This window comes from Narcine bancroftii, chromosome 3 (assembly GCF_036971445.1).
Source record: "Narcine bancroftii isolate sNarBan1 chromosome 3, sNarBan1.hap1, whole genome shotgun sequence".
Classification (NCBI taxonomy): Eukaryota; Metazoa; Chordata; class Chondrichthyes; order Torpediniformes; family Narcinidae; genus Narcine; species Narcine bancroftii.
Window position 1 is genome coordinate 157,777,011 of NC_091471.1, and position 19,077 is coordinate 157,796,087.

At 44.9% G+C, this 19,077-nt stretch overlaps 1 protein-coding gene across 3 annotated transcripts in view; it reads left to right on the top strand.

Annotated features, from left to right (window-relative positions):
* The window catches only part of btc (betacellulin, epidermal growth factor family member), a 77,711-nt gene that overhangs the window by 34,570 nt on the left and 24,064 nt on the right, over positions 1-19,077 (top strand). Inside the window, exons 8-10 of one of the 3 annotated variants that reach the window (XR_011353869.1) lie at positions 1,355-1,472; positions 15,922-16,078; positions 17,349-18,361. Coding sequence is in view for 2 of the 3 variants with exons in the window: in XM_069925551.1 (XP_069781652.1) it covers positions 1,355-1,472 (118 nt within the window). In the remaining variant the exon portion in view is untranslated. Of the gene's footprint in view, positions 1-1,354; positions 1,473-15,921; positions 16,079-17,348; positions 18,362-19,077 lie in introns of those variants that run through there. The other 2 variants (XM_069925551.1, XM_069925552.1) reach the window with 2 other exon arrangements.

The window sequence follows — 19,077 nt, forward strand, 5'->3', positions numbered from 1 at the left end:
TGATCTTTATTCTACACACGGGTAAATTGTAACAGGGAAAAGATAAAACAACACTTGATACTAAAACAATTATAGACATTCATTCCGGATACAGTGATTTCTGATACCAGTGGTTTGTCTCTCTCTGTCTTTGTTTCTGTCCCCCAGTAACATTCGATAACTATCACACTCTTACAAGACAGAAACTTCAACATGCACTCCTGGTCCCCAGAACCAACGGAGTGTGGCTCATTGCTAAATATTCCCAGAAAATACTACGGTTTTGTTCTAAGCTTATTACCCACCTTATTAACGATTCCTGCAGCAATGTCCACAGTTCACGACCTGGCATAGAGCAACATTTGTAGTCAGGACCAAGGAACAAAGAGAACGATTGTCTGCACGTTGTGGGCTTTTAAACTGTAGTGACGGGAGTCTGACCCAGGTAATCAGTAGTGATTTGAAGGGACCAATAGTCAGGAGTGCCCTAATGGGTGAGCAGAGTATAACCTTGATTGCTACTTCCAATTAGACTCCAGACAGAGACGCCACACGACCCTCCAGACTACACCACTCTGCTTCCATATTCTGTCACATGATGTCCCAGCTCCTGTATTCGATGCTCCAACTGATGAATGCCAGTGTGCAGCACTCTCTTCACCACATGTCTAACTATGTTCCATCTAGATTGTTCTCTTAAAGTTTTTTGTTACATCATTATGAATTTGCCAGGGATTTATACAGAGAATATGAATAAAACAGTGTTACTTAGTGGGTATGCAGATGTTCATTGGATAGGTTTAGGGTGTTAGTCTCTGCAAGTCTAAATTGGTGAACAGCATGGCTAGTGTAGGACAGCGCTGTTTATAACAGTTAGTACAATGCTATTACATCACCAGCAACCTGGGTTGGAATCCATCGCTGTCTGTTAGGAGTTTGTATATTGTCCCTGTATCTGCATGTGTTTCTTCTGACTGCTCCGGTTACCCCCCACCCTCCAAAACCTATGGGATTAGCAGGCTAATTGGTTACATTGCCGTTTTTCGGTCGCACAGGCTCATGGGCCATAAGGGCCTGTCACTGTGATTTGACTAACTAAAAATTAAGACATTTCTAGAAGGAATGATCTAGAAGGAAATAAGTTTGCACAGATGGGAGATTTGTAACTGCAAGGTGTTCAAGGAATTGCCTCTAATTAATTTTGAAGAATCAGTTCTTGGGCTGTAGACTAGGAACTTTGTTCTGTAAAACTGTTGTGTTTCCTTTTGGTGTTTGTGCAGCAAACTGTCCCACATCCATAGATGTCGATGAGTGTGATTGAACTGTTGAGGAATATTTTTCAAACCCCTCCCTTTCTCCCAAATGCTCTCTTCAGTCACTATCGCAGGAAGTGCAAAGGAAGGAGGATGTGGCGATTGGGTGTCGAACCTGTGAGCACACGACCACCCGAGGAGATGGATGCCCAGGGTGAAAATGAAGACACGCTTGCCTGAGTGAGTAATGATTTGGAATGGCCTGTTTCTGGGGCTTGAGCCATTAAAAGGGGCTTTCAGAGGTTCACCTCACCTCCTTATTCGATGAATAGAACTGGAGCCATGCTCCGTTGACACCCAGGAGATTGCAGACTCTGAAATCTGAAGCTATACTCACTCTGCTGGCAGAAAAAGAAACTCTTTATTAACTGCTCCGTGCTGCTCTGGGTGACATCGTACATCGTAATGTGATGATGTGGGGTGGCTGTGGAGAAAAAGAGTTCAGAAGTCATGCCATATTTATATTTATCTAAGCGTACCAAAAAGCTGTTGGAAGAATCCAGCGATCAAGTACTCATTTCTGGCTACTGATCTCCGTAGAAGTGGTACTGAAGCCAAGCAGATGCTGGCCAGGTGACATGAACAAATGCAGTGAAGATGATGGTGGTTGATCCATGGATTTTGTGGAGGCAGAGCAGGCAATGAAATTGGTATTTAATGAATGTTCTTCATCTGTGAATGAATTGGTTGTCCTTCCAGCAGTTTGTCAGTTTTCCTCTTCAGAGTTCTGGTTTGGCGATCCGGCTACCTGTGGAGCCCACTCGATGCCTGCTCTTTCAAGTAGTTCCTGAGTGACCATCTGTAGAGCACTGGAGGGCCCCTGTTGTCTCTAATGCGACCAGTTGCATTTTGTCCTCTGGTGACAGGTATCTGATCTCTCCACGGTACGAATATGGGCTGTTGTTTGGCAAAAGGTGCTGCCTCAAAGTGGAAATCCCTTTTTGTATCATCCTTTCCAAAATCAGTGACCCAATTCTGCTACAGCCATTGCTGTCCTTTTTAAATGTGATGTAGAATATACAGCCTCAAGATTTGGAGAAGTAGATTTAGGATGGAGATGAGGAGCAGCTGCTTCTCCCAGAGACTGATGAATCTGTGGAGTTCTCTGCCCAAGGAAATGGCGGAGGCTGCCTGATTAAATGTCATTGAGAGACAGGATTTTGCACACTAGGAGAATTAGGCATGAAAGAGATCAGGCAGGTGAGTCTACTGCCAGATCAGCTGTGATCTAATCAAAAGGCAAAGCTGGCTTGACGGGCCAAATGGCCTACTCCTACTTCTTATGTTCTTATAGTATTGAGTTTTGACGCAATAAATTCCTAAACAGCAATCAAACAAGTGTTTCTGTTGTTGTTTGGCAGGTGAGTCATCAAACTCACTGTAGGATCTTTTACAGCAATTAAGCTGAGTATGGTTTAACACTTTCCCCAGACACTGGACTTGCAAGAGTGTAGCAATGCCCCAGTATTGCACCAGAGTGACAGCTTAAAGTTGTGCACTCAAGGAGTGAGCACACGTCCCACCTTAGAGGTGAAAGTGCATCCAACTGTGTAAAGGTTGACTGAGTGCTGCGTGTGTCCTTTGAAGTTCTAGGGATGTCCGAGTTTCTACAGCTGCATCGTAAACATTGCTTTTATAGACACTTGCCATAAAGGGAAATGAATGGAATACCTTGCCATGGCAACAGGTTCCATGTGTACCAGAAAATGCAAACATGAAGGTTGCGGCTGCATTATTGGCCTGATTGGGTACATCAGAACTTCTTAAATAGGAGCCGGCCAGGAGGGAAGAATTCCATAAGGTTGTGCCTGGTTCCTGACTGAGGGGAGAGAGGTGTGTGTGATGGAGTCAATGGAGGTGGGGGAGGGGGTTAGGTGTGAGTGATTGGGGGGGTGTCTCGTGGAGATGATGGAGGGGGGGTCTCGTGGAAACTATGGAGGGAAGGGGTTGTCGCGGAGGCGATGGTGGGTGTCGCAGAAATGACGGAGGGGGGATGTGGATGTGACGGAGTTGGGGAGGGGGGATGTGTGCGAGACAGTCTGGGAGGGGAGGCATGTATCGGAGTCGATGGGGAGGGGAGTGGGGATGGGGGGGGTGTGTGCGATGGAGACAATGGAGGGGAGCTCCTGTGTGATAGAGCCATGTAGACAACCCTCTCTAGTTCTATACAGTCTTTAGTGGAGGAGTTCCTGTCCCATGCAGTGATGCTCCCTTACAGAATATTCTCACTGGTGTCGTGTACTATTGGACTCTATATGACCAGGCAGTGAATGATGCTGTTACAGCACTGAACCCACAACAGTAAATCCATCACGATTACTGGCATTAGATGTGCTGCCCAATGTTTGTTTCAGTCCCAGTAGCTTTGGTGTTCAAGTTATTCAAGATTTGACTGGCAAAGATCTTAGTCAGTGGAGATGGGCAGATAATGCTTTCGAATAGGTGGGGTGGGGGGTCTTGAGGTCTGGCTGAGGTCAGGGTGGCATCTCATAGTTGATTTCCACATTGCCTGTCAATCTCCCTAGCGTCCTGCCCTCTCCCCCATTGCTCCAGTGTCCCACCCTTCTCTCCATTTCTCTCTGTGGTTGGGGGGGCATGCAGGGTAAGGGGCACATGCCCATTGATGAGGTCATGGGTGGATATGAATGGGAAGGCTCAAGAGAAAATAAGCTACAAAATGATAGGGGAGGGGACAGCTCACTTTATAGAGGGGGAAGAAGATGGTGAACTGAAGGAAGGAAACAGGGATAAGGGAGAGAGGGAGACAGGGGAGTGACCTGACGGAAACCAGAGAAGTTGTTATTAATCCTATTTGCTTGGAGATTGTCCAGGCAGAATATTAGGTGTTGCTCCTCCAATTTATGGGTGCTCATCATTTGGCAGTGCAGAGGCTGTGGACTGGAATGTCCATATAGGAGTGGGGAGCAGAAATGAAATGGCTGGCCACTGACCATTACCTTGTCTAAGCCAGACGGCTTCAGCAATCTCAGATATCTGCTCATACTTACCCATTCAACAAGACCCTGTCAAAGAACATCAAGCCACTGTCTCGCATACCATCTCTAAATTCATCAGTTCCAGTCATCTATCTCCCTTGGCCTCCAACCTCTGCACTGCCTGGTTCCACTTCCTACCTGAGCTCCACATACCCAATTTTCCTGGGTGGCCCATTGTTTCTGCATGCTCCTGCCCCACTGAACTGGGATTACCTTACCTTTACTCCACTTTTTTCTCCCCTGGTCCAGTCCTTCCCTGATACCTTCCGTGATACCTCACATGCGGTTCATGACTTCAACAACTTCTAATTCCCTGATCTCGACCGCCTCATTTTCCTAATGGACATCCACTCTCTATACTCCTCCATCTACCATATTGAAGGTCTAAAAGCCCTTCACAGACCCAACCAGTCCCCCTACAGCACCACCCTCCTCCACCTCCTCCTCACCCTCAATAACTTCTGCTTTGACATCCCACTTTCTCCAAGTCTAAGGGGTAGCCATGGGTACTTGCATGTGACCCAGCTATGCTTAACATTGTAGCCATCCATACTAGAAGCTTACACAGACAAGGGTCCACAACTCGTCCTCTGCAACATTGTCAACTATTTGATGGTGCCTCATCAACTTTATCCATTTTGTTCTTAACCCCGACCTCAAATTTGCTTGGTCCATCTCTGGCGTGTCTCTCCCCTTTCTCAATCTCTTTGTCTCCATCTCGGGAGACACACTTCCTGCAGTAATTTTCTAGAAACCGACCGATCAATTACCTCGACTACACCTCTTTACACCCTGTCCCTTATAATGATTCTATTTTTTTCTTTCAATTCTCTGTCTTCATCACATCTTCTACTCACTGCTCCCCCAACGTCCTGCCTTCTCTTGTGTTTTTCTGTTACCTGATCAAAGGGAAGCTGGATGGACTTGGCAGTCAGGCAGTATCCACGGAGGAACAAATGGATCAGGACCATTTGACAAGATGGTCTTAAAATCTTTTGAGATAATGACTTAAAAATCCATGGGGGATTGCAGATGTTATAGACTGGTGCAAAGAACAATCTGCTGGAGAAACTCAGTGGGTTGAGCAGCATCTGTAGGAGAGAAAGAATGGTTGATGTTTCAACCGGAACCCTGCGACTTGACTGCTGAGGATAAAGGGTTCTGATCTGAAAGGATGGTGGTTCTTTTTTCCCCCCCCATGGGTGCTACTGGACTTGCTGAGTTCCATCAACGGCAGGATGAAATCAGGAGAACTCAAATCAATCCTCATTCGAGGAGTCAGCTGTAGAGAGATTCAAGAACTTCAAATTCCTGGTGTCAACATCTCTGAGGATCTGTCTTGGGGGCTCCATGTTGATGCAATCACGAACACAGCTCGCCAGCAGTTGTACTTCATGAGGAGTTTGAGGAGATTTGGTATGTCTCCAATTTTCCTCTTTTCTTGCATTATTATTTGTTTTTTGAAATGGAATTTTCACTGATGCTGCTGCAAAACAACAAATTTCATGACGATAAATTCTGATTCTGAACAACGTTCAGCATTGCTGCTGAGGACCAGCCATGCAATGAAACCACATGGGGGCAGTGATGGATTGTGTGCAAAACGTTTCTGGACTTGGTGTGCATTTCCAGCCAATACATGATGCAACCTGAATCCAACCCTGCAGGATGCATTGGAATCCCACACCAGGCTTGGTTGGTGTAATTTACAGCTACAGTTATAGAGCAGGCCATTGAACCAATCACATTCCTCCTGATCATCTATACTAATCCCTCCCGTCTGCATCCCTCTCTGCCCTGGCCATTCCAGTACTTGTCCTTGCCTCCACTACCAATTCTGACAGCTCCCTCCAGGCAACAGCTACACTGTGTGAAACATTTACCCCTTGTATCCCCTTAAACTCCTCCCTCTCACCTTTGACCTGTATCCACTGGTTTTAGACCCTGCCGCATTCCTAGGAAATAGGTTCTGGCCACTGTCTTGCAGGGTCTCCTTGCAACCTGATGTTTCTGGGATATTTCTGTGGACAAATTGTTGGTCTACTCCTTACTGATTGACGTGTGGTTACTGTTAAAACGTTTCATTGATTATAATACACGTTGGAATTTATTAAAGGGGACATGCTCGGTACTACAGAGATACTGAGCTTTTTACTGTTAATCGTACAAAATGTTTCAGAATGGATTACAAGTGATCAATCCATGTGGAGCACAGGAAGCACAGTGCAGATACCTAAGTGTGGCTGTAGATAATGTTAGGCTTGTGCCTGGGCAGCAACACTGTGTTTCCAACTTCACTTCAAAGGGTGGCACAGTTAGTGTAGTGGTTAGCGTGATGCTATTTCGAATCCAGCACTGTCTGGCAGGAGTTTATATGATCTCTCTGTGTCTGCATGGGTTTCCTCTGGGTGCTCCAGTTTCCTCCCACCCCCTAAAATTTACAGGGTATTAGGTTAATTGGGTGTAACTGGGTAGCATGGATTTTAATGGCAGGAATTAGCTTCTACTGTGTTTTTTTTTAAATGGTGGCAGCCTAGGATGTTCTGGGATCTCACCCACAGTCAGTCCCACCACAGGCATGGAGCACATTCTCTAGCCTGCTCAACTGGTGAATTAGTTTGTGACTGAAGAGAGCCTTGATCAAGGGAAACCTTCCACATCACAAGAAATATATCTCCAACCCTTCCTCCTTAACATTCAGAACCTGGAGCACTCTCCCCAGGCAGCACCAAGACTGCAGTGGTTCAAGAAGTCTGCTCAGCCCCCACCTTCTCAAGGTCTGAAAGGGACGGGCAGGAAATGCTGGCCAAGACCAGATCTTGCAAATAACTAAGATTTAAAAATATTTCTTGATCAATATTATTAAACCAAAAGTAAATGATATTGCTCCATATGAACTTCACCGGCCTGAAGGACCAGTTTAATATCTGAGTGGGAGTCTTCTTTCTGGTGACTAATTGTGAGCATAATTGTCAGCTGATCAAACCCTTGAAGCACTGAACCATAAAACATTGCTGTAACACAAGTCAGTTTACAATTTTTGACATTCTAAATTTTCAGTAATATTCTGCACAGATCTGAAAGAAATTGTGTGGCCAAAACTATAAAAATATTACATTTTAAAGGATTTATGGTCAAAATTGGTTTGAGGTAGAAATGTACCCTTGATCAAAATATTCTGCTCTTGGATCCAGTCATGACTGGCTCTTGCATCTGCTGCCTGAGGACAAGGCAGTCAAGGGAGGTCAAACCAGAGGAAATGCTGGAAATATCCAGACTGCAAGGCAGCATCTATGGAAGCAGGCCATTTGGCCCACAATGTCCATGCCAACCAGTGGGCACCCATCTGTTTTAATCCCATCTTCCGGCAGCAGGTTCCATCAACACTAGGCAAGAGAGGTTTAGATTGGCCATTGGCAGATTCACATTTTGAGTGAGATGGAGGTTTCTGGATCACTGCTGGGGTGTGGATGTTAACATGCCCCTTCATCATGGCAGACACTGTATGTCTACCCTCAGGAGGTCACAAGTCACTGCTGCTATCCCCAGGAATTATGCAACCTTCACCATCAAATTTGTTGTCCGAGTGCATATGTGACATCGCTTACAAACCTGAGATTCTTTTTCCTACGGACCAGGCAAAATTTCTACTTAGTGGTTGTCCAAATTGTACTCAAGAAAACAAAAGGGAGAAAAATAAACAAACTGCAATACAGAAAAAAATTCAGCGCTCTAATATATATTTGTGCATGTATGTCTGCTTGTTTGTCTGTTCTCCTTACAAATCAATATGGAGCACTCTAGAAATGTCTAAGGAGGTTCAGTAAGGGTAACAATTGATGCTGAATGTCATGACCACATTGAATTTAACCTTTAAGTCAAAAGTTCCAAAAAAATTGAACTTGCACCAGGGACAACTCAATTAATTAGAGTACTATGCATCAATGTACATTCAGAATAAAAACAACTGGTCAGTTCAATATGGGCCCAAAAGCTGAAGCAACATTGGCAAAAGCTCTTCTGTTAGGGAAAGGAGAAAGCAGAGGAACATCAGTCTTGCCTCAATGTTGATGCTTCCAGACATGCAAGGAACAGGCAGTAGGAAACAGAACAGCAGCAATATGCCTGTCTCAGTGTTTAGGCCTCCAGACATGCATGGGGCAGGTAGCAGGAAACAGATCAGTTTTACCAGGCCCATCTTAGTGCTCAGTCCTCCAGACAAACAAGGAGAAGACAGCAGGAAACTGAGGAACCATGCCAAGCCTGAGTGTTTTATTTCCCAGGCAATGCCGGGCATCCTGATAGTGAATAATAAAGAGAAAGTCGACTTCATGGTGTGCTCAAAGAAACTAGTAAATATATATATAAAGTAAGTGCATCTGTTATTGAGGAATCTGATGGTGGAGTGGTAAGAACTATTCCAGAATCTGGTGGTGTAAGTCTTGTGGCACTGATTCTTCTTTCCTGATGGCAGCAGTGAGAACAGAGCATGTGTTGGGTGGTGTGGATCCATGATGATTGCTGCTGAGCTCTGACAGTAATGTTCCATGTAGATGGTCTTCATGGTGGGAAGAATTTTGCTGGTGATGTCCTGGGCTACGTCCACTACTTTTTGCAGGGCTTTATACTCTGGGGTATTGGTGCCCCCATACCAAATTGATACAGCTGGTCAGCACACCTTTACAAAACACATCTGTGGAAATTCTCCAAGATTTCTGATGCTATACCAAACTTTTGCAAACTCCTGAGGAAGTAGAGGCACTGATGTGCTTTCTTGACAATGACATTATTATGTTGGGTCCAGAAAAGGTCCTCTGAGGTAGTGATTCCCAGGAATTTAAATTTGCTTACCTTCTCCACCTCTGATCCCTCAATGATCACTTGATTGTACACCTCTGGTTTTCCTATCCAAATGTGTACAATCAGCTCCTTGGTTTTGGTGACTGTGGTAAACCACTGTTAAACTGTGATTGGTTATTGCTGGCTGGGCACTCCCCTCCCTAGATTGATCCTACCCATAACCCCTGCCATGATCAGTCAATGAGGTTGATTGTTCCTCCAGTCTATAGTTAATAAAACCTCAGTTTCACAACCTCAGTCTTTTGTGGTAATTGATGGTGCATCAATTTTATTGACTATATTTTTCGAAGAAAATTGAGCAATACCTGAAACCAGAGACATAGACCCTCCATTCTCTGATACCCCAAACACGTTAGAATTCTGGCTATGTTGCTTTGGGGACTTCCTGTCAGCGACTGCAAATGTTGTTAACACAGACAAGGACAGATGGAAGGTCCTTTTCTCATGAGTTGGATCCCTGGTCCTCCTAATGATCAATGAGGCCAAATTGTATGCGGAGGCTATGAGTACACTAAAGGTCCAGTATCGCAGAAGGGTGAATGAAGTCTATGCATGGCATCTCCTCCACCAGGAAGCAGCGACCTGGTGAGTTGAACACTGAGTACCTACGGACCCTCCAGGCCCTCTGCAGGGTATGCAACTGCAAAGCTGTGATGGTCATTTAGAACACATAAGACCTCATCTGGGATGTCTATGTGGCCAGCATATGGTCTGGATACATAAGACAGCGACTCCTGGAGCAGATGGTACGCAACCTGCTTGGGGAGGTTGAATTAACAGAGACACTGGAGATGGCCCTCCAAAGCTTGGCCGCTATCTTGGGATAGGGGAACAGTCTCGCACCATGAGTGAATGGTCGCAAGCATCATCTCACTCCTCTAGCGACCAGACCTCGGCTGCCATGGAAGGTGATCAGCCCCAAATGTTATTTCTGCGGGCAGGGCAAGCACCCAAGGAAACACTGTCCTGCCAAGGAGGAGGTATGCATTAGATGTGGGAAAACGGGACATTACGCAAAAGTTTGCCAGTCTAACCCACCCATGATACTTAGCAGATCCATGTGCGGATAGCTGCCACCCGGACAGCGTGATTGGCATCATGCCCTCTGCGGACAAGTGATGCCACATGTGAATCATGTGGGCTGCCATTTTGGACCACCTGACTGGCACCTTTTTCTGGGGCCTACAGCACTGCAGGGGAACAGTGAAGGCAGCTATCTTGGGAACTTGAAATTATTGGACTCAGTGAGTCCACACTGGCCTCCATCACCCTGAATCGAGAAGAACAACATGAACTTGCCGGGTCCATGATGGACGTCCAGGTAAACAGGCGTGTAATGAACTACTTATTTGATAGCTGGAGTACAGAAAGCTTTATTCACCCTGATACTGCTAAGCACCTATCCCTCGAAGTGCGGCTGGTCAGCCGTAAGATGTCACTCGTGTCCAAATCCCATACGGCAGACGTCCATGGCTCCTGTACAGTGACTTTGACCATTGGATGCACAGTTTACAAACACCAGGCTCCTCATCGTGCCACAGCTCTCCACCCCTTCGCTACTGGGGCTGGACTTTCAGTGCCAACTTAAGACCGTTACATTGGAGTTCGATGGGCCCCACCCCCCCCTCATCGTTTGAAAAGAACAGTTCCTAGACAGCCCTCTGCGCATGACCTATGGGCTTTTAACCCTCAAGGTCACCTCTCCACCACTGTTCGCGAACATCAGCCCTGACTGAAGCCAGTGACCACCAGGACCAGGCGATACTGCGCCACAGCCAAAGCTTTCATCAAGTCAGATGTTCAGTGTTTGTTGGGCGAGGGCATCATTGAGGCCAGCAATAGTCCCCGGAGGAACCACGTGGTCATGATAAAGAACAGGGTGAAGAACAGGATAGTCATAGGTCAAAGACCATCAACCGATACCCACGCATCCCCGCATATTGTTAATCAGATCACACAATATCAGATATCTCCACGATATCTCAATATCTTCTCGATCAACCTCAAGTCAGCCTATCACAGCTATGACCCACCCGGAGGATTGCCAATATACTGTATTCGAAGCGGATGGCCGTCTTTACCATTTCCTCTGGGTCCCCTTCGGTGTCACCAATGGGGTCTCCTTTTTTCAGTGGGAGATGGACCACATGGTGGGCCACTATAACCAGAAGGCCACTTTTTCATATCTTGACAATGTGATCATCTGCGACCACGACCTGCAGGACCATGATGCCAACCTTTGAAAATTCTTTTGGGCCGCGAAGCTGAACCTCACTTGCAACAGGGAGAAATGTGTGTTCTGGACAACATGACTAGCCATTTTGGTTGTGTGGTTGAAAATGGCATCATTGGCCATATGTACCATCGAGTGGAGCTTCCCCCCCCCCCCCCCCACCCACACCCTCAGACCCCTGAAGAGATGCCTGGGTTTCTTCGCGTACTATGCCCAATAGGTCCCCAAGTTTGTGGACGAGGCTCACTCATTAATAAAAGCCACCTCTTTTCCCCTGTTAGCAGAGGCCTGCACAGCCTTTGGCCTTCTCAAGGATGACATCGCCAAGGCGGCAATGCATATGATAGATGAGCCAACGCCTTTCCAAGCGGAGAGTGATGTGTCTGACTTCGCCCTAGATGCCACACTCAACCAAGCAGGCAGACCCATCGCCGCCTTCTCACGCACCCTCCAAAGCCCTGAAATCCACCACTCCTTAGTTGAAAAGGAAGCCCAGGCCATCGTGGAGGCAGTATGACACTGGAGGTACTACCTCACTGGGAAACATTTCACTCTCCTCACGGACCAGCAGGCTGTCGCCTTCATGTTCAATAACAAGCAGAGGGGAAAAATCAAGAATGATAAAATCCTCGGGTGGAGAATTGAACTGTCCACCTATAACTCCGATATCCTATACCAGCCTGACAAACGTAACGAGTCCCCAAACACCCTCTCCCACGGGACATGCCAGTATCCAAATGGACAAATTGCAGACCCTCCACAACAATCTCTGCCACCCCAGAGTGACTAGACTCTTAAATATCATTAAAGCACAAAACTACTATACTTCATTGAGGAAGTCAGAACAATGACCAACAACTGCCAGGACTGCGCTGAGTGCAAACCGCACTTCTACTACCTGGACAAGGTGCACCTGATCAAAGCTACTCGCCCCTTTGAGTACCTGAGCATTAACTTCAGGGGGCCTCTCCCTTCCTCGAATCAGAATGTATATTTCCTCACTGTCATTGATGAATATTCTCACTTCCCTTTTGACATCCCCTGCCCAGACATTAAGGCCCTCTGAAATGTCTTCATGCTGTTTGGGTACCCCCACTTCTTTCACAGCGAACGGGGGACTTTATTCATGAGCAACAAGCTTGGCAGTACTTGCTGGCCGGGGCATCGCCAGGAGTAGGGCCACCAGCTACAATCCCAGAGGAAATGAACAGCTGGAAAGGGAGAATGCCGTGGTCTAGAAAACCATCCTTCTGGCTCTGAAGTCATGGGGCCTTCCCATCTCCCACTGGCAAGAGGTCCTCTCAGATGCACTCCACTCCATACAGTTGCTCTTGTGTACAACCACTAACAATACACCTCATGAATGTATGTTTGCCTTCCCTAGGAAGTCTGTATCAGGGACTACGCTGCTTTCCTGGCTGACCTCCCCAGGACTGGTCCGGCTTTGGAAGCATGCCAGGCAATCTAAGACTGACCCACTGGTCGAGAGGGTCCACCTCTTCCACGCAAATCCCAAGTATGGCTATGTAGCCTTCCTTGATGGGTGTGAGGACGCGGTATCCATCTGGGATTTAGCACCATCAGGTGCCCCTCTAACTGCGATCAACCACCAACAGACACTCCCCTCATTGCCATCTTGTGGGGTTTTTGAACCTGCTGCTGACCCCACTCCATTCCTGGCAACTGTTGTCACCCATGATGCACCAACACCACACTCCCTCCTCCATTCACCTGTCCTTTCCCCTCCAGTGAACTGTAACTGGTGACGTCAGACCAACCGCACAAGGTACCCAGGGCGCCATGGCAATGCCCCAACTGTTACCATGTCGTTCGATGTGGCAGAGAGACCCCTTGACAGACTTGACCTATAAAATATGTATATGCTTGCTTCGTTTTTTTTCTCTCACCCTGCAGAACTCGTCTTAAAAAGGAGGGTGAATGTGGTAAACCACTGATATACTGTGATTGGCTACTACCAGCTGGAATCGCCTCCCGAGACCAATCCTACCCATTACCCCTTTGTGTGCTCCCCACTCTTCCTGCCATGATCAGTCAATGAGGTTGGTTGCTGCTCCAATCTATGGTCAATAAAAGCTCATCAGTTTCACCACCTCACTCTTTTGTGGTAATTGATGGTACATCAGTGACATTGAGTACAAGGTTGTTAGTGCACTATTCAGCCAGGTTTTCAATCTTCCTCCTGTATGCTGACTTGTCGCCCCTTTTTATACAGCCCACTACTGTGGTATCATCAGCACATTTGCAAATGGTGTTGTTGTCGTACCGAGGCACACAGTCATGGGTCTAAAGCCAGTTGAACAGGGGGCTAAGTACACAGTCCTGTAATGCTCTGGTGCTGAGGGAGATTGTGGAGGAGATGTCCTTGCCAGTCATGCTGATTGGGGTCTGGGGGTGAGGAATTCTAGGATGCAGTTACACAGTAGGGTATTGAGGCCCCAAGTCTTGGACTTTGCTGATCAGTTTTGAGGGGATAATGGTGTTGAATGGAAAACTGTAGTCGATAAAGAGCAGCCTGATGTATGCATCAGACTTGCTGTCTGAGTTTGCTTCGACAATCATTGTCCGTTGTTTCACACAGTATTCAGGTCCTGTAGTTTGATAAACATCGTCCCCAATTCCTCCTAATCAGTATAATCTACCTTACACTAGTGGAAATTAGGGAATGAATAAGGTCCTCACTCCACACACCTCCACTCGTTGAACCTCAGAATCCATTCTGTCTTTGAGCCATCTCTCTCCACAGATGCTACCAGATGTGCTGAGCTCTTCCTGGCAGCTTCTGATTTTTAGGGCAATATTATGTCTTGGACCAACATGGGTCTTTAGGAGCACCTTAGACAAGGTAAAGTTGTACTGAAGAAGGTTGGCAGCTGAAGCCATAGACAATAATGGTAGATAATTGGGGAAGTAAAGGAGGAACTCCTTCAGAGCCATCCCACTGACAGAGTGGTACTCCTTTGGTGCAGCCCCTCTGACAGTGCTACAAGCCTTGAGTAAGAAGTGAGCTTGGAGAAACAATGACTGAGAGATTGTGGGGACAATGACAGATTGCAAGAAGAATGTCAGATCACAAGGACAACTGTAGAGGAGGCAGTGGAGAGATTGTACCCGTACCAAGTTATCAGATGGTGCAGCCTCTGTGAATTCTGGAGTCAATATCGGAGAACATTATTGGGGACCATCTGGAATCACAACCCAGAGCTGTGTAGACTATAATAGTCATACAACACAGATCAGGCCCTTCAGCCCAACTTTTCTATACTGACTAACTTGGCATTCTGGGCCAGTCCCATTTGCTTGCATTTAGTCCATCTCTTTCCAAACCCTTCCTATTCCAATATCTGTACAAATGCACTTTGAATATCTAAATTGCTCCCATTTTGACAGCTTCCTTTGGCAGCTCATTCCAGACACTGACCACCCCAGTCTAAGGGGAGAAAAAAAATCGCCCTTCAGGTCTCTCCTTAAACCTGTACCCTCTAATTCTAGAATCATCTATCCTGGGGAAAAAGGCTATGAGCATTCACTTTATTCATGCCCCTCTAGAAAGTCACTCCTTAGCCTCCTATATTCCAGGGAATAAAGCCCCAGCCAATCAAATCTCTCACTATTACTCCAGCTCTCTAATTCCAGTGAATCTCCTCTGCACCCTTTCCAACTTTAAACAAGAGATAGAGCACTGTAACAGGCTATTTTGGTCCATGAGTCCATGTTGCCCAATTTACACCCCATTAACCTACCATATGTTTTGAAGGGTGGGAGGAAACCGGAGCCCCTAGTGAAAACCCATGCAGAAATGGAGAGAACATACAAACTCCTTACAGACAGCGCAGGATTCGAACCCCGGACCTATCCTGATTGCTGCACTGTAAAGGCGTTGCCCTTATTGATGTCTTTTTGATGTCCTTCCAGTAGCTGGGGACCAGAACTGCACTCATTACTCCAAGTGTGTTCTCACCAAGCTGAATCACGAGTTCCTAACTTTTCTACCCAATATCCTATTTAATGAAGGCCAATGTACCAAATACTATACCTTCTTCACCACCTTGTCCATTTGAATGGCTACTTTCAGAGAAGGAATATTAGCAGCTACTGGACTGTTACTGTTCCTTGTGCAGTGTCAGCACTCTTGGAGAGGGAAGTAGTAGTGTGTTGGCTCCATCTGTCATCGATTACAGGCTCATTATTTTGAAGTAGGTCTGTGCACTGAGTATCGAGGATTTTTGTAATAGAAACTCTGACGACATAGTGGTGCCTTGAACTGCCTCCAGGTTTGGGACAGTTCTTTATCAGGGTGAGACATTTACTGGGAGTTGCCCTGTTAGGAAGATTGTTATTAGCAGACATTAATCCCAATTAACAATGATCAGTGAAACCTATTAGTTTGGTTTCTGGACTTTGGATGTGGTTAACATTGGCAGAGATAGTGTTCCTTTTCTGGAAGATGGTCAGTACTTTTATCATTCTGGACGTTTACTTTAACTTCTTTCACCACTTTTTTTTTCTTCACCACTTGAAGGGATGGAGAAAGATCCATTCACCATCCACTCTGACTCCTTGACAATTAGTGGTGTTGACATCCCTGATCTCTACTTCAGAGGGAGCGACAAGTGAAGAGGGACATATCTGTCCACTCCAGGGCTAAGACACTGCTACATCCTGATGCTATTGTTTAGGTGAGATGAAGCTAGTTACTTGAATATAAGCAAAGTCTTGAACATCTCAAAGCCATTTACAGATCAATAGTAGCCACTGATGTGAGCCAAGAAATAGTCATATGATGAGACCCAGTTTTTCATGAAGGCCCAGAATGAGGCCTTGCTCAGGCCAGTGAAGGCCCAGGCCTTACTCAGGCCCAGGGTGAGGCCTTGCTCAGGCCCAGCAACAGCCCAGGGTGAGGCCTGTAGAGGGTAGCTGTAGTCCCAGACATTGGAATTCTCTCACTGATGTACCCTGATCTGACCAATGAGAAGAGTTGGGCATACACGACATTCCTCTGATTCCACACGAGGACACATAACCAATATACAAAATGCAGGGAAATCAGATAACTGAAGAAAGACTTGGGCCCAAAGAATCAACTGCCTACTGCTTCCCATCGATGCTGCGTAAAGTACTGAGTTTTTTTTGGAGACTCACTGGTAACTTAATAAAAGTGTATACGATTATGAGGAGCTTAGCTAGGGTGGACAGCCAGCACCTTTTTCCTGGGGCGAGAGTAGCAAATGCCAGAGGACACCTATTTTGGATAAGTGGAGGAAAATTTAGGGGAGATGTCAGAGGAAGATTTTTTTTAATGCAGAGAGCGGTGGGTGCTTGGGTTGCATTGCTGGGGGTGGGGGTGGTGGTGGAGACGTTCAATAGGAACATTTAAAAGACTTTTAGATGCACACATAAAAGTAAGAAACATAAAGGATTATAGTTGGCTTGTAAGGGAGTAGGTTTACATATGTTGGCACAGCATTGTGAACTGAAGGGCCTCTACTGTACTGTTATGTTCTGTGATCTAGCACTTTTGTGTACTGCCGGAAATTCATGTCCTGATTAATGAGAGGTGGTTCACTCTTGGTATTTCCAAACCTCTCTGTCCCAGAGTTTGTGGAAGTGGTCGGTCCATCTGTCCTGCCATTCCCTCTCCCCATCCACGTACCAACCTCAGTGCACACCTACAACCCCTTCCATATCCTGACACAGGCTTCTCCCACCTCTGAACCCCTAGCCCTGTCCGTTCGCAACTCCTGACCCGAAGTGGGACTCTGATCATTCTGCTTCCCCTCCCCCCGCCTACGTTGCATGGTGGGTAAAGGAGCTGTTGATTCATTACCCCTTCAAGTAGGCAAATAGCAAAAGAGTTAGACATAGAAGAGAAAATTAGTTGCTGTGAATTATCGTTAATTGTTGCTTCTATTAAGATATAGTGAAATATCATTTTTATGTGCTATCCAGGCAAATCCACCCATGGTGTAGGACTACGGGGAAGCAAGGTCAGGAGTGGGCCTGCTCTGCTGGGACACATCAAGGTACCATTGCTCATTGGAGGAGTTTCCATCATCAAACTCCTCTTTGTTCAGGATGATTCAGCTTCCGGTTAACACAATCATGCTTCAGAGGCTGGTGGACAAATTGTCCTCGCTTGGACTCAGTACCCCTCTCTGCAACTGGATCCTGGACTTCTTTTAGGAATATTTTATTTACAAATTTTAAACCACAAATACAATGATCAATTAATATAGATATATATACATTACATGTGGTATGTATATATCCCTAATCCCTCCCTCCCTCCCATACTACCCCTAACCCTTAAGAAAGGAAAGAAAGAAAAGGAGATTGTCAAGGATACATATATAACTTAAAATCAACAACTATGGAGCAGAAAATCACCATCTGGATGAGTTATTGAGACCTCTAAATCTTCAGTCCAACATACTGTAAATATGGGCTCCATATATTTTCAAAAATAAATGATATTTGTCACGTAAAATGTTATTTTTTCCAATGGAATACAAGATTGTAACTCAGCATGACATCTTTGCATTCCTGAATCTATATCTGATTTCCAAGTAATTGCTGCACACTTCCTAATCGTAAAAATTCAATTTGATACATAGTTAATCTTAAGACTAACATCAGATCAAGGAGGAGTTTTACCTTAATTATTTTTTTCCAAAAATATTTTCACTTGTATCCAAAAAGGTTTAACCTTAATGCATTGCCAGGTAGAATGAAGAAATGAGCCTGTCCCTCGACTACATCTAAAACATAAGACTGATAATATTAAATTAAATGTTTTAAATTTTTGAGGAGTTAAATATAATTGATGTAAAAAAATTATATTGTATCAATTTATATCTTGCATTAATAATTTTCATCACAGTATCTTTTCATAAGTTTCCAATCATTCTCATCTCTCTTCCTATCTAAATCAGTTTCCCATCTCAATCTTGATTTATGAATATTTAATTTGGGTGCTTTTCTTTGAAGTAATTTATAAATTTCTGAAATGAATTTATTTATATCCCCCTTAGTAATCAATATTTCTAATTTCCTTTGTCTAGGTAATCTTAAATTTTGGCTTAATTTCTCAATTAAAAAGGCCTTAACCTGATAGTAACAAAAAAAGTATTATTTAGAACATTAAACTTTTCCTTCATTCGCTGAAAAGTAATAAATTTGCCAGCTTCAAAACAATCTTCTGTTTGTTTTAATCCCCACCTGATTCCAAATCTTCAAAAATTGATTATTTGATAGTAAAAGGGAAAAGTTTATTCTGATATAAAGGTATTTTACGCAAAATAAAACATTTCCCACCTATCTCATAATCTATTTTATTCCATAATTCAATTATGTGTTTCAATATAGGTGGATCTTCAGAACCAGTTACTAATTTTGAATTCCATTTATAAATAAATTCTTGTATATATTTTTCATCTATTTTACTTTGTTCAATTTTATTCCACATTAAGAGTTTATCTAAATCAAACATTCCATTAATAAATTTCAGTTGAGCAGCATTATAATAGTTCTGAAAATGTGGAAGTTGTAAACTTCGTTAAACTCAAAAGTTAATTTTTCTTAACAAACTCTACCCATTTTTCCTTTTCTCAAAAACTTCCTAATAATTGAATTTAAATCCTTAAAAAATTTCTAAGCTATACCACAAGGAATAGATTGG